The sequence below is a fragment of the Plasmodium malariae genome (genome assembly GCF_900090045.1).
Source record: "Plasmodium malariae genome assembly, chromosome: 13".
Classification (NCBI taxonomy): domain Eukaryota; phylum Apicomplexa; class Aconoidasida; order Haemosporida; family Plasmodiidae; genus Plasmodium; species Plasmodium malariae.
The window spans coordinates 1,829,014-1,843,295 of NC_041787.1; the positions used below are offsets into that span (position 1 = coordinate 1,829,014).

Consider the following 14,282-nt stretch of genomic DNA (forward strand, 5'->3'; position numbering starts at 1 on the left):
AGTATAGAAAGTTTTAATGACGAAATTTTTTTTGTTTATTATGCATAAAATTATTATTTAATAGGATTATGACTTCGTCTAAAATTGCCAGAAGAGTATGTACATGAGAGTTTCTTCCCATTTCATATTTTGTACTTTTGTCAAAAGAAATATTTGTTTCCTCATCTTTCCTCTCTTTCTGTTTGATAATTTCTTGAAAATTATTAACGAAAATTTTCATTTTTGTTTCTATCGCTTGTAATTCTTTAAAAAATTCCTTTTTATTTTTTTTCTTTTCAATGGCTAATTTTTTTTTTAGTATATTTTTGTGCTGTATTAAATATTCATATATTTGCGAAAAATTAGTCATATTGTTAGCACTACAATTATTTGAACTATAATTATTATTATTACCATTGTTGTTACCATTATTATCGTTATCATTATTATTACTATTATTACCATTATTGTTACCATTATTATTATTATTTTTTATTTTTTTTTTTTTTTCGCCTTGTTTTAGAATTTCCAGCTGATTTATTAATTTATTTTTTTTTATCAATCTGTAGTACAAGTTTTCCTCTTTTTCCTTTTCAGCTGTTTCGTTTGCTTCTCTTGTTGCATCATTGGTCGTCTCATCAGCTCTGAAGGTGTAATCCCCTCCTTTTATCGTATCAAAATTGACAACATCCCATATTTTTGTCTTATCTTTATTATTTATTTGATCGTTCATGTACATTTTTTTTATGTACTGCTTGATTTCACTGGCAGGGATTTTCACATGCATCATCTCTTCATCTGCATCATGTTGTATTGATGCTACTGGATGTGGTTTATATCTTGCACAGTCATCATTTTTTCGAGCTCCTTTGCACCAGATTCGATCTCTGTGAATTGGAAAAATGGTTCGTAAAAAAAAAAAAAAATAAAATAAAAAATAAAATAATAATAATAATAATAATAATAATAATAAAGCGAAAAGAAATAGTATAAAATGAAATGAAAAAAAGAAATTAATTCTGTGTGGAATATGGCAATCCTCAGTGATTATCAGATGACAGAGTGTGCAGCGTAAATGTTAAGGTACACGAGAACCAGTTGTCAAAGGTAATTTGCATACATATGCTCATACATATATATATGTATGAGCATATGTATGCATATATTTGTATGTAGGTGCCTCCTATGTGCTGAATATTTAAGCTACAACTGAGTTGCACCCAACAGCACTTTAGTTTCTTTTCTTTTTTTTAAGAACGCATCATCATATGATTATACCCTGCATGAGTGGGAGATGGGGATTCATTTTCTAAATTTTTCATAATATGACAATAAATTTTTTCTATATTTTCTTTTCTCATGTTTTTTCCAAAATATTTTATTTGTTCATTGATATAGTTTTTCATTTGGTTGTCTAGATGTATACTATGGTGAATATGATCCAGAGTACATTTTTTTTTTTCTGGAAAAATATGGTAATTCGTATACACATCTTTATACATACTAGAACGAATTTTACCTTCACTCACTGCATTTTTATTTGCACTACTTAGAAGCAAAGACAAACGACAGTATGGATCCTTCCTATTTTGAATAATATTAGAATTAATTTCATACTTAAATTTTTTTCTTTTTTTTTTTTTGTTTTTTTCTTCCTTCCTACTGTTATTTAAATTGTTCTTATTAGTCATACTTTTGTGGGTTGAACGTTTTCTTATTATATTCCCTTTGTAATTATATTTTATAATTTTTTTCAACAATTGTCCTTCTAATAATCTTGTTAAAAAATATTTCTTGGATTTGTTTAATCTAATTTCCTTCTCTGATATATTGTCTATAATTTTCTTTTCATTTAAATATACATAATTTATTTTTTGTTTTGAATTTCTAGTTATCCTATTTCTTAACCCCTCCTGTGTTGTATGTAATAAATCTTTCGTAAAATTTCTGAATGGCTCATTATTCATTAACGTGCTTGATGAATTCTTTTTCGACGGTTTAATAAGAACTAGTGCATTATTAATTGTTACCTTCCTCTTATTTGTAAATTCCCCTTTTACTTCTATGTTTGATAGAAGGTCTTTCTTGTTCGTTTTGTCCTTATCTGTATCTCTATCTTTAACGTTAAATTTATATTTATATTTATATTTATCCCTATTTTTATCTCGGTAATCATTTATAACACCCTCATCGATGTCTTTTATTATGCAACGCTTATTTATTTTTTCCTCCGTAAATTCCTCGTGACTGCCTGAAGTTACATTCTTTTCGCTTGCACTGGAATAATACATCAAATCGCTATGAGCTCTAGGTATATTATGAATATGGTCAGAATTTTTTTTTTTTTTTTTTTCTGACATATTTATGTTTATTCTGCACGCGTTGTCTTCACCAACACTATGTTTATTCTTCATGTTGCCCTTATCGAACATTTGTCTGTCTTTTACATTTTTCCTATATATGTTTTCATTTTTGCCTTTTATTTTTTTTTTATCATAAGTAGCTCTTATGAGATCTCGTTCCTCACTAACGCAAGGTGAAGAAATTGAAGTCATAATGTCGGGTAGGACATTATTGCGTGAGTAAAGAGTATTTTGCATAATGTGTTTGCATTCAGGGAAATAATTCATATCCGCATTTTTCTCTGCATGAACATGTTTATTTTCACTCTCACTCTCATTGTCATTCTCATTATCACTTTCACTTTCACTTTCACTTTCATCCCAATCCCCACGCTCATTTATTTTTTTTTTTCTTTTTAAAATTTTTATTTTCCCACAAATTGGCCTAACTGCACTCCCTTGACCTATTAATTTCGTATGTGCATTAATAACATGCATTTCATTCTTTGTAGCAGCACATTTAAAATGTATTTTGTGATTCTTTATTTTGTTCAGTTCTGTCAAATTTTCCATTTTCATTTTTTTTTTTTTATTGCCTTTAATTCCCAAATAGCTAGCTATTGTGGATATTTCCTGATCTGTGCATGTAACATTTTTCGGGGAATTACTAAGACAGTTTGCAAAATTTTTTTTTTTTTCTCTGTCATTAGGACATCCATCACAAAACTGTCCTTTAAAATTTGTGTGCACGTTGTTAATATAATCATTTGAGTTAAGAACGTTGCGCTTTTCTTGCATTTTAATTTCATTTATAAAGAAACTGCCCTCCTTTTTATGTTTAAACAACTCGCCTAACTTGGTTAATTTATCAAGGAATGCGTAAAATGTAACATGGCCTTCTGCGTCCTCAGCTTGAGTAACCTGTTCATATACCTCCTTCGCTGCATTGTCCATAAGTGTGGTTTGGTTCTTCTTGTTCTTTTTATCCTTTTTGTTCTTTTTGTTCTTTTTATCCTTTTTTTTCTTTTTTTCTTTTTGTTCTTTTTTTTCTTTTTTTCTTTTTGTTCTTTTTTTTCTTTTTGTTCTTTTTGTTCTTTTTATCCTTTTTTTTCTTTTTTTCTTTTTGTTCTTTTTTTTCTTTTTTTCTTTTTGTTCTTTTTTTTCTTTTTTTTCTTTTTCCCCTTTTTTTCCTTTTTTTCCTTTTTTTCCTTTTTTTTCTTTTTTTTCTTTTTTCCCTTTTTTCCAGTGTAGAGCTATTTAATCTCTTTTAAATTGGCTTTTTCTGCATTCTTATGGTACCTTTATGCCCTTTATAAAATAAAAGAACTATCATATCATAGTTCTTATTTTTATGCCTTTTCCCAATTATACTTAATTGTATCATTTAATCTTTGTTTTTTTTTTCTGACCATGTACAGAATATTATTTTGTAAACGTCTGTTTAATTTTCCTCGGTATGGATATTGTTAAAATAGCATTTTCCTAAAATGATATTGTTTCGATTAATATAACGTAAACTAGTGAAGTTTCCAATAAAAATTTTATTTCCTTAGTAGTAGGAAAAATAATATATACTACTTTGAAATCTGCGTTGGTTTGCATTACTTATCACGTCCTCCTCTTAGCAAAACATTTACTCAGACAAACACCAAATTGAAAGGAACAAAAATAAAAACAAAACGAAACAAAAAATATAGAACAAAAAAAGCCATAACAAATACAGAACAAAACAAAGCGAAACAAAAAAAAAGGTAGAACAGGTATACACATCAAACATCTAGTAAGGGCTGCCATGCAAAAGTGCTTAAATAAGTAATGACCCAACTTTTATTACGTTAATTAAAATGAGGTGTTACATTGTATATAACAATACGAAGGGAAAATATGTAAGCGAAACATTATCAGAAGATACATAATAATAATAGTAGAACAAAATGAGGATTTATGATCATAAAAAATTTTTAAAATAAGTACTTTGCAACGTACAACAAAATATTGTGTAACAGATTTTTTGGAAGAAAAAAGAATAAAATAAAATAAATAAATAAATATATAAATCTGTTCTACTACAACAAAGAATGTATTTCCTTTTTAACCAAATTACAAATTGTTCAAATTTATATATATATTTGTATATATATATATATATATATATATATGTATATGTGTAAGAACAAAATGTTATATTAAAAGCGTTTTTGCGAGGAAAATTTCTTGCTTATAGAAGAAAATGTAAAAGTACACCCCCTTTCATATAGTCATTAGGGTAGCTAACCCCAAATTAACGAAGCTACACATCTGCACATTTTTTTTTTTTAAGCTTATCCTTTATTCGTATGAAAGGGGAGTTCCATATTACCCTATATATACTTACGTATCTTTTCTCATGCCTTTGCCAAGGTTATAGCTATTTTTTTTTTTTTTTTTTTTTTTATGTATAATAGTTTTAAAACTGTTTTTCGCACATTATTGAAAAGAAAAAAATAAAGTTCCCTTTTGTAATCTGGCACAATTTATGCATATAAATATATACACATAAATATATGCATATAAATATATACATATAAATATATACATATAAATATATACATATATAATATATATATACATATAAATATATACATATAATATATACATATAAATATATACATATAAATATATACATATAAATATATACATATAATATATACATATAAATATATACATATAAATATATACATATAAATATATACATATAAATATATACTTATATATATATATATACATACAAATATATACATACATACAGATATATACATACAAATATTTACATCTATGCATATATATATAGATGTATATGCATGTATTTGTGTATGTACGTAAGGGAAGATATTTATTGCTGCCACTTTGGAAAAATTTTGACGTTTCGTTATGACCAAAGTTCAGGCATTGATAGGGGACGAGAAATAAAAATTAGCGAAGATGACCATGTTAAGGTTACAGCAAAAGAAAGAAACACATGAATGAACAAAATTTGGGGCATCATTAAAAAGTGGTACTCTTGAGAAGTATTAGGCAAATTAGTGAGGAAAAAGGAAGAGGACGAGAAAGAAGAAATAAGAAAAAGACGAGGAAGAGGAAGACAAAATAGGGATACATATCCCCATTTGCATGCAATACCCACGAGGAGCGGTAAACATGCGAGTAATAGGCTGGATAACCATCGCCTACGGCGTGATAGCGCACTTTCACATGACCACGTGCATACATTTTTTGGAAAGGGCAAGAAATAATGTGTTACTAAAAAATAGGAAAAGTAGTTTGTACAAATTAGAAAAAAGACAAAATGGGGAAAAGCGAATGGAGCATTTTTTTGTAATAAATAAAATAAAGAACAGAAATATGCATAGAAGAAATAGCGTAAACATGGAAAATTCCAACATGGATAATAATAGATTGGCTTTATTAAAAAATTTAGAAGATGAAACAAAAATTATTACTCAGTCACCTGAGTGGAATGAAAAAATGCCATTAATAGAAATAAATAATTTGCATGCAATAGAAATAGAAGGAGGAAAGGAAATACTGAAGGGAATAAATTTAAGTATTTATTTAGGTGAAAAACATGCTATTATGGGAAGAAATGGTTCAGGAAAGTCAACACTTACTAAGGTAATAGCTGGTCATCCATATTATAAAGTGACAGATGGGAATATGAAATTTAAAGGATTAGATTTAAATACATTAGCAGTAAATGTTAGATCATTATGTGGTATCTTTTTAGCTTTTCAATACCCTATAGAATTGCCAATGGTAAAAAATAATGAATTTTTACGTGCTGCATTAAATAGCCATAGGAAACATAGAAATGAGTCAGAAATAAGTGCATCTGAATTTGATCTTTTAATGATTGAAGAAATAAAAAAGGTTGGATTAACATCGGAATTTTTAGATAGACCTGTTAATTATGGTTTTAGTGGTGGTGAAAAAAAAAGGAATGAAATTTTACAAATGCTAATTTTAAAACCATCTTTTTGTATTCTAGATGAAACGGATTCAGGTTTAGATGTAGACTCTTTCAAATTAACATCTAATGTTATCACAAATTTTTCAAATCAGAATAACTCCTTTTTAATTGTAACTCACTATAAGAAATTGCTGGAATTACTAAAACCGAATTTTATTCATATTATGCACCAAGGGAAAATTATAGAAACTGGAGATTATTCTATAGTTGATAAAGTAGAGTCCAAAGGTTATTCTCAATTTGTTAAGGATTAGCATGTAACACTAATTCCGTCAGGAATATATATTATTTAGTAGTATTTTTAACTCCTACATTGTTTTATCCACATTGTTTTATCCACATTGTTTTATCCACATTGTTTAAGAATTTTTTTTTTTTTTAAATTCGTCCTTACATAAACAATATTTTTTGAAAAGGATAATAATATATATGTACCATAATTTTAAATTGAGTGCTGTATTCCTTTTTCGGAGTAATACTACATTGTAGTAGACAGTTTTATTTAACTTTTTATCTCTACATACATGTATACGCAATATGTGTGTGTTATAAGCGAATTATCGTGGGTGACTGTGCCACGTGTATTACTGTGGGTATGACGTTTCTTTATTTCAAACCATTTGGTAATAAATTAAGTATAATTTGCTTTTTTTTTTTTTTTTTTTTTTTTTTTTTGACTCGTATGACTCTGATTTGTACAAAATTTTTATATTTTAATAATTTCTTACAATTCCTTTTTTGTCTTAAAACCATTTTTTTGTTCCATAAATTGTTTCCCGTTTGAGAACAGTAACTTGGGGTTAATATTAACACAAATATAAACACACGTACGTGTGTACAAACACACAAATATATATACCCACATATGTATATATAAACACATATATGGGTAAATATACATACATATACATTTTTTACTTTTAATTGGATCTCCCTCCCCCTTTAAAAATGAATTGTGCATAATATTTACTAATATTTTACGGGAAAATCTGAACATGTCATAAAAATTTCTTTTAAAAAAAAAAAAAAAAAAAAAAATTAAATAAGCTAGCTCATTTTTTACACTTACACACAACTTATACAAATACAAACATATGGAAGAGGAACATATAACGTTGCTTTTTTCCACTTGTATGAAGGCATACTTTTAGTATCCTTAAATTGCGACAACATGAAAATCTGATAGCATATCTTTTTATAATTATATCTCTTCGTTCTTAATCTATGAATTGTGTTTTATACAATTGGAGCAATATTGTTATTTTAACTTCCTTTTTCTTTTTCTTTTTTTTTTAAAAAAAAAATTATACCACTTTAGCATTTTATTTTTGTTGACGTGCAAAGTATTGAAAAAAGAATAAGAAATTTTTTTTTTTTTATCACTGGGAACAAGTACAGGAAAAAGGAAATAGGAGCAATAAATGACTAGTACGTGAAAAGCAGTTAAGTTATAAGCACTGATAAGTGGCGGTAGGAAGCAAATAACACAACGCTCTGTAGTCAATTATAGCATTGAACAGAAAATAAAATATAATATAGTTTAATACAATAAAATGTAATACAGTACAGTATACTGCAGTACAGTATAATGCAATACTATACAGTATACTGCAGTACAGTATAATGCAATACTATACAGTATACTGCAGTACAGTATAATACAATACTATACAGTATACTGCAGTACAGTATAATGCAATACAGTACAGCATACTACAGCACAGCGTACTACAGTACAGCGTACTACAGTACAATATAATGTAGTACCATATAAATGGCCATGAGAAAGGTACGAAACAGTAGAGGGAAAAAAAAAAAATAAAATATGTTTTTAAGGCATGTAAATAAGATTATAACTACATTTATTTTCATATGTATATTATTTTATCATATATATAGCAAAAGAATTGTTAAGGCAGAATGTAAAGGGGTAAGCAATTTAAAATGCTTTAATAATGGTAGTAATACAGCAAAAATAGCGTATTTGAATGAACTGAGGACAAGAAATACATTAAAAAAGCGAAAGGAAGGAAACAGGAGATACAGATTATTTAGACGTAGGATAGGTAAAAAGTTCGAAATTGGAAAATTATTCTTCTTAACAAGTGGTAGTTCCCTTAATAAACATATTAATTATAAACATGAGAAAGAAAAATTTTCTCTCTTTAAAAAAAAAAAAGATAAAGATGGGGCATTATCAAATGTTAAGAAGAAAGCAAAAAAAGTATTTACTGAAGAAGAAATAGAAGAATTACGAAAAAAAGCAAAAGAAAAATTACAACCAAAAAATATAGAAGAAGATGTTACAACAACAAAAGGGGGGAAGAAGCAAAAGAAGAAGATGATGAAGGAAAAAAAAAAAAAATCTGAACAGACTAAAGACATTGATTTAAAAGATGAAAAAGCGAAAAACGATGATGTAACTGATTATATAAAAAGTAAAGAAGATTTTGACAAAATAGTAGATTTAACAAAAGATTTAATAAATGAAAAAGAAGTAGAATATATACAAAAAATAAGTAGTTGTGATGAAGAATTATTAAAATATGATAAAAGACAAAAACATATTAAATTAAATTATGAAGATACCATTTTTGATGAGGGTAATTATATGGAAAATTATGTAAATAATATAAGCAAATTCCGTTTTGACATATACAATATACATAATAAAAATGAGTTTGATAGGATAACCAAGTATTTGAATTATCAATACATACAAGAAATACAAGTAGACGTCCCTTCAGACAAGAGTTATAACATTGAATTAAAAAAATATTTTTATCAAGTGGTGTGTGATTTGGTCAATAAAAATAAGGAAAGGTTTGAGGGCTACTTGGGTCGGAAACCGGGGGAGGACCAAAACGAAGCCATACAAAGAAGAGAAGATGAAGATGAAGATGAATATGACGATGAAAACGATGATAGAGACGATGATGACAAAGTAATGGACGATGATGACAAAGTAATGGGCGATGATGAAAGAAATGATTCGGAGCAGGAGGAGGAAAGGGGGAAGACTATTTTCCCGTCCATCCATAAGGGAAAAATAAACTACAACAAGGAAGAAGGTATAAAGAGCCAAACGTTGAGCAATTTTATAAACGAAAATGAAAAACAAAATAAAAAAAAAATATCTGTAATGGATAAAATAGAAAATATGGCTAGTATAATTAAACCTACTGATCAGGATATTATGAACAAGTACATGTCAAGTGATTTATATAATTTATTATGTGACATTAAGGAAGAATATGAATACATGTTTGATAATGGAGGAATTGCTAAATTTGCATTTGATCAAAATAGAAAAACTCATAAGGAAAAATTAATTTTTTCGGGAAAAAAAAAAAGAGCTGTAGCTATGGTTTTCTTACAAAAAGGAAATAATAATTTAATAATAAATAACAGGGATGGATATCAGTATTTGCAGTATCAAATTTTTAATTTAAATAAAATATTCAGTCCCTTGTTACATTTATGTATGCACAGGTATTTTAATGTAGTAGCAAAAGTCGAAGGGGGAGGTTTATCAGGACAGAGTGTAGCAATATTTCATGCTCTAGTTAAATATATCACGTATAATTTCTCCTTAAAAATTAAACCGTACTTCCGCTCCTTTAAGTTTATGACCGTTGACAGTAGAAAAGTTGAGCGGAAAAAGTACGGGCTCAAGAAAGCTCGAAAGAAGAAGCAGTACAGTAAGAGATAAATTAGGAGTAGAAAATCGAAATGGGAAATGGAAAAGCGGATGGGAATAACGCATATTAATTCCGTTCTGTACCCATTATGTTTATCAAAAATTTCACGCCCACCCGTGCGCAAACATGCACATGTTTTGTATACCTCAGTTTGGAGGTCTTGGGCGTACGAGTAAATATACACATAACATACGGGCGCGTAAAGGTATGTGCACATATAAAAATAGTGCATGGAAAAATCAAACAACGCGCAAATATGTTTGCACGAAAATGTTTTATATTTATAAGCTTCTTCACACAAGTTTTTTCTCATTTTTTTCTCATTTTTTTCTCATTTTTTTCTCATTTTTTTCTCATTTTTTTCTCATTTTTTTCTCATTTTTTTCTCATTTTTTTCTCATTTTTTTCTCATTTTTTTCTCATTTTTCTCCCATTTTTCTCTCATTTTTCTCTCATTTTTCTCTCATTTTTTTCTCAAATTTTTACCCAAATTTTTATTTATAAGTGGTCATATTTTTAAAGTATTCTTTAATACATGCAATTTTTTATTTTTATTTTTTTTTTTTAATGTACACATAGATATATATATATATGTACACGCATATAACATATGAAACAGTTTTTTCCAACAGAAGTGAAATTATATGAATATGCGTATACCCATCCAATGATATAAGTTTATTAATACACCAAAAGGTAGGAATACATGGGAATTAATAATATGGTGAAACAGCTACGAATGTTTAGCACTCTTACTGAAATAAAATTATTATATATATATGTGTCAGTGCACAGTTACTTTTCCCTCAAATGTAACAGGCACACTTAACCATACACAACTTACGTGTACACACATAAATGCAAGTGCTCCGGTATACCTATCATTTTTATTTAACCAAAAAAAGGAAAAGAAATAAATAAAAAAAAGAAAAAAAATTAATAAAAAAAAAAAAAAAAAAAAAAAAAAAAAGAAAAAAAAAAAAAAAAAAAAAAAAAAAAAAAAGAAAAAAAAAAAAAAAAAGAAATAAATAAAAAAAAAAAGGAAAGAAAAAAAAAAGAAATAAAAGAATCGTTATAGTAACTAATATTTTGAAATTATACTTTGCGCAAATTTCATGAACGCTTCAATATTAAAATTTTTTTTTCTGTTTCTGTTACTACCACTTTGCAAAAAAGCAAATAAGCTCGACACGCAAAGAGAAATACATACATATGTACATGCATACGTAAATACATACATACGTAAATACATACATGCGTACATACATGCGTACATACATACATACGTACATACATACATGCGTACATACATACATACGTACATACATACATAAATACATAAATACACATTAACGATATAGCGCAAACGTAAGAGCAAGTGAAAAAGTGAAAAGGAGGAGATAACAACAAAACAAATGCTGAATTGCTATTCATATTTTAAAAAATCAATCGAATATCAATTTTTCTTAGGGATATACTAAAAATTGCTGATTATAAAGAATATTTGCTTGAAAAAATGGAATTTTTAAAATCTTATTTTGATAAAATACTAAAGAAAAAGGGTGGAAAATTTAACTTGTCAAATTTGTCAGAGCAATTAAATGATCCTTTTACCTTTTTTTTTATGTAAATTAATGAAAAGAATTACATGCCCCATTTATGCACATCATAAAGAGCGTATTTCTGCGTGCATATACATACACATTTATGTATATATAAACTATGAGAGTATACCTTCTTTATTTTAACATAAGCATATTATGAATGCACTGAATATTAATAGTTCGCACGTTACAAGCGAGTGCGTGTGCATGTACTTTTTAAATGAGGTTATATATGCTCAGGCATATGTAACAATCAGCCTACAAGAACACATTTTTAATACTTTACAGAACTGCATTATTTATAATACCATCAGTTGTTCATGTATATACATATATATTTTATTATTATTATTGTTATTATTCTACTGATAATTTTCTTTTTTTTTTTTTTAATATTTGTGTAACTATCTGTCAGGTGCATTTTTCTATTTGTTTTTGTGAGTCTTATAACATACCTATACTGTTTTTGTAAATCCTATGATAATAAAAAGGTAAAATGGGCGACTCGTCATATGAATATACGCTTACAAATAAGCACAGTACATATGTAACTATATATGTATATATATATATATATATATATATATATGTGTGTACATATATATGATAAATTAAATCTTTACAAAATAGGAAAATCTACATTATGCTGAATATTATAAGGCAAATAATAAAAAATGATTGAAAATATTTTTTCATTTATTTTCCCTATTTTTCTCCATTTTTTTTTTTTTTGTACATTTTTAGGGATCCAAAGTACATAAAATGTCCAAAAAAGTTAAGTAGTAAATACAAAGGTGTATACATAATAAATTAGAAGCGAGTTGGAGCAGAAAGAGCAAACAATGCCGCAGACAATAAATAAAATAAAGTACATATTGTATATTTGTATTTATATGTGCATATGTACGTAGATACACGAAGATACAAAGGCAAAAGAAGGAAATAAAAATAAAAAAAAAATAATATATATTGAAATAAAATAATAAAAAAAATAATATATATTGAAATAAAATAAAAAAAAAAATAATATATATTGAAATAAAATAAAAAAAAAAAATAATATATATTGAAATAAAATAAAAAAAAAAAATAATATATATTGAAATAAAATAAAAAAAATGAAATGAAAAAAAAAAAAAAAAAAAAGAGTTGGTGGGAAAAGTTTATGAACAGACAGAACGTAAAACTTTTCGTGTAAATAGCCTTAAAGTGGTAGAACTCAGAAAAAACGAGAAAGCACAATTCAAATGTGGTAGGGATGACACAATATATGTATATATACATATATATGTACACGTACATATATATGTACACGTACATAAGTATATAACATATGCATTTCTTATATATGTGTATAAAGCAAAATGAATGAGTAAAAATATGAACAAGTCCTAATTTGGAGTAACATATATGGGCATAAGCACAGGTGGATAAACGCTTCAACAAATAAATGGATATAAACCTCTAAGTACAGCCCCTTTTGTAGTTACGAATTATTAATAAACATAATGCATATCTTTACATACTATTCCAACGTATATGAGGAAAAAAAAAAAAAAAAAAAAAAGATAAATCAGAACATGTATATATGTGTATATATATATGTGTATATATATATGTGTGTATATATATGTGTGTATATATATGTGTGTATATATATGTGTGTATATATATGTGTGATATATATGTGTGTATATATATGTGTGTATATATATGTGTGTATATATATGTGTGTGTATATATATGTGTATATATATGTGTATATATATGTGTATATATATATGTGTGTATATATATGTGTGTATATATATGTGTGTATATATATGTGTATTATATGTTTACATACATGTTCGCTATATGTTAATATATATTTTTGTCATTTATGATATCCAAAATTTGCTTGCTGGCTTTATTTATGTCAAGTCGCATTAACTCGCATAAATATTGTAGTAAACAAAAAACCTGAACATGATCATGTAAAACTTATTTTGTGCTATGCCCTTTGGTCTATATTCTGAAAAGGAAAAAACATTTTATAGCAAATATGTGGAGAATAATACATAAGTAATGAGATGAACCATTTTTATCTTTATTATTATTTTTTGTCTTTTCTTGGGAAAAATGTTTGTATTAACTCCAAAAAAATTTTTAAATCGAAAATGTGCGAAAATGGTAGTGGAGAGATACAGTGAAAAGGAAAAATAAATGTGTAGATGAACAAATACGCAAATGACTAAATGTGTAAATGAGTAAATGTGTAAATGAATAAATACGCAAATGAATAATTATGCAAATGAACAAATACGCAAATGAATAATTATGCAAATGAACAAATACGCAAATGAGTAAATACGCAAATGAGTAAATACGCAAATGAATAATTATGCAATTGAACAAATACGCAAATGAGTAAATACGCAAATGAATAAATACGCATACGAAGCAAAATGAAGCAGAAGAAAATGGGCGTAACGAACCTTCCTTTAAAATAAGACATATCACCAAAAAAAAAAAAAAAAAAAATATATATATATATATATATATATAAGGGAAGAAAGAAGACAATGGTGGCATTAACAAATATAAATACTTTGCAAAAAAATGAAAAAAAAAAAAAGAAGAAAAGGAATAAGAAAAAGAAAAATAATAC

General features: G+C 26.7%; 4 protein-coding genes across 4 annotated transcripts; 3 read left to right on the forward strand and 1 right to left on the reverse strand.

Moving 5' to 3' along the window:
• Window positions 1-13: 13 nt before the first annotated feature.
• On the reverse strand, window positions 14-3,275 carry PmUG01_13044800 (conserved Plasmodium protein, unknown function; the record flags this gene model as incomplete). Its single annotated transcript, XM_029007444.1, has 2 exons — window positions 14-866; window positions 1,258-3,275. 2 exons carry the CDS (start codon window positions 3,273-3,275, stop codon window positions 14-16), a joined length of 2,871 nt encoding a protein of 956 aa, XP_028863833.1.
• A 2,223-nt stretch (window positions 3,276-5,498) lies between these two features.
• SufC (ABC transporter I family member 1, putative) lies at window positions 5,499-6,581 on the forward strand (the record flags this gene model as incomplete). Its single annotated transcript, XM_029007445.1, has 1 exon — window positions 5,499-6,581. The coding sequence occupies one exon, from the start codon at window positions 5,499-5,501 to the stop codon at window positions 6,579-6,581; it is 1,083 nt and encodes a 360-aa protein (XP_028863834.1).
• Window positions 6,582-8,152: 1,571 nt separating this feature from the next.
• On the forward strand, window positions 8,153-10,039 carry PmUG01_13045000 (30S ribosomal protein S9, putative; the record flags this gene model as incomplete). Its single annotated transcript, XM_029007446.1, has 1 exon — window positions 8,153-10,039. One exon carries the CDS (start codon window positions 8,153-8,155, stop codon window positions 10,037-10,039), a length of 1,887 nt encoding a protein of 628 aa, XP_028863835.1.
• A 1,505-nt stretch (window positions 10,040-11,544) lies between these two features.
• Window positions 11,545-12,415, forward strand: PmUG01_13045100 (conserved Plasmodium protein, unknown function; the record flags this gene model as incomplete). The annotated part of the gene is made up of 3 exons (XM_029007447.1): window positions 11,545-11,654; window positions 12,048-12,123; window positions 12,377-12,415. 3 exons carry the CDS (start codon window positions 11,545-11,547, stop codon window positions 12,413-12,415), a joined length of 225 nt encoding a protein of 74 aa, XP_028863836.1.
• Between the last annotated feature and the right edge of the window lie 1,867 nt (window positions 12,416-14,282).